This window comes from Monoraphidium neglectum, assembly GCF_000611645.1.
Source record: "Monoraphidium neglectum strain SAG 48.87 unplaced genomic scaffold scaffold01831, whole genome shotgun sequence".
Lineage (NCBI taxonomy): Eukaryota > Viridiplantae > Chlorophyta > Chlorophyceae > Sphaeropleales > Selenastraceae > Monoraphidium > Monoraphidium neglectum.
The window spans coordinates 5024-6347 of record NW_014011797.1 but is presented as its reverse complement, the minus strand read 5'-3'; the positions used below and the strand labels follow the sequence as shown (position 1 = coordinate 6347).

The following is a 1324-nucleotide window of genomic DNA, read 5'->3' as shown; positions in this document are numbered from 1 at the left end:
CGAGCAGCCGTCGCCGCCGCAACAGCAGCAGCCGCCTCACGAGGCTGCCGAGGGGGCAGGGCGCGCGGCGGCGGCGCCCGGCGCGGGCCTGGAGGCAGGGCCGAGTGCACCCGCGGCGGAGTGTGCGGAGCTGGTGGGGCGGGCTGCGTCCCCGCTGGAGACGCCAGAGGCGTACCTGGAGCGGCTGCGGGAGCTGCTGACTCAGCATGCGGCCGACGCGGCGGGCTGCGGCCGCGCGGGCGCCGATGCGGAGGTGCACAGCGATGGCGGCGACGGTGGCGTATGTGGCGCCGCGGAAGATGACAGGCGCGCGTCGCCGGGCGGCGTAGCTGCGCGGCTGCAGCAGCTGAGGGGCCGGCGGCAGGAGGGGCGAGAGAGCGCAGAGGGAGACGCATCGCCGGCGGCTGCGCGCGGGGATGCGGCGGCCGGGGCGGCTGGGGCGAGCGCTGCGGACGCGTCGCCTCGCAGCATGAGCGTCGACAATGACGGGGCACCTGCGGGCGGCGGCCCCGCCGCAGCCGACACCACAGCCGACACAGCAGCAACCCGCGGCAGCGGCCCGCTGCTGGCGCGCGTGCTGGCGCTGGCGTCGCGTGGCCTGCAGCAGGGGGAGTGGCGCGAGTGCTGCGAGCGCGCGGCGGCGGCGGCGCGGCTCGACCCAAGCAGCAAGGTGCGACCTGCGAAGGGGCTCGGACCGCCGGCCAGCGCCGCGCCGCTGCGGCTCCTTTGTTAGGCTGCCCCGGCTAATGACATGACTGATGAGCAAAGCTGCGCCGCGGCCAAAGCCCTAGCTCTCTGCACAGGGTCTCGTTGTTTGGCAGCCGCTGGGTGATCTTCTACTGGCCGGTTTGAACCCGCCTGCGCACCCGGCCCGCATACAACCCCAACTCAACCATTCGCAGGAGGCGCGGCAGCTGTGGCTGCTCGGCGCCATCCTGCAGCGCGCCCAAGGCGGCGGCGACGGCTTCGGCGCAGACCCCTGGGAGCTCTTGTCCTTGGCGGACGCACCCCTCGGCGGCTCAGAGGGTCCCCAGCAGCAGCAGCAGCAGCAGCAGCAGCAGGAGCAGCAGCAGCAGGTCCAAGGCGGCCCGCGCGGCGCGGGCGCGGCGCGCCGTCTGTACCGGCGGCTGGCGGCCCTGGTGCACCCTGACAAGTGCGCAGACCCCTCGTGGGCGCCCGCCGCGCACGCCGCGTTCAAGGCCGCCGCGGCCGCGCGCGACGCGGCGCTGCGGCTCGCCGGCGCCGGCGCCGGCGGCGGGCAGGGGTCGGACGGGGATTGGGGCGGCGACGAGGAGGGGGACGGGGGCGATGCGGCGTGGTGGGG

At 76.3% G+C, this 1324-nt stretch overlaps 1 protein-coding gene across 1 annotated transcript in view; it reads left to right on the top strand.

Annotated features, from left to right (window-relative positions):
* Positions 1 to 469: 469 nt before the first annotated feature.
* Positions 470 to 1324, top strand: part of MNEG_9137 (hypothetical protein) — a gene marked incomplete at both ends in the record, with an annotated part of 2793 nt that continues 1938 nt past the window's right edge. Inside the window, 2 exons of the mRNA XM_014042389.1 lie at positions 470 to 670; positions 903 to 1318. Of these exons, the coding sequence (XP_013897843.1) occupies positions 470 to 670; positions 903 to 1318 (617 nt within the window). The remainder of the gene's footprint in view (positions 671 to 902; positions 1319 to 1324) is intronic.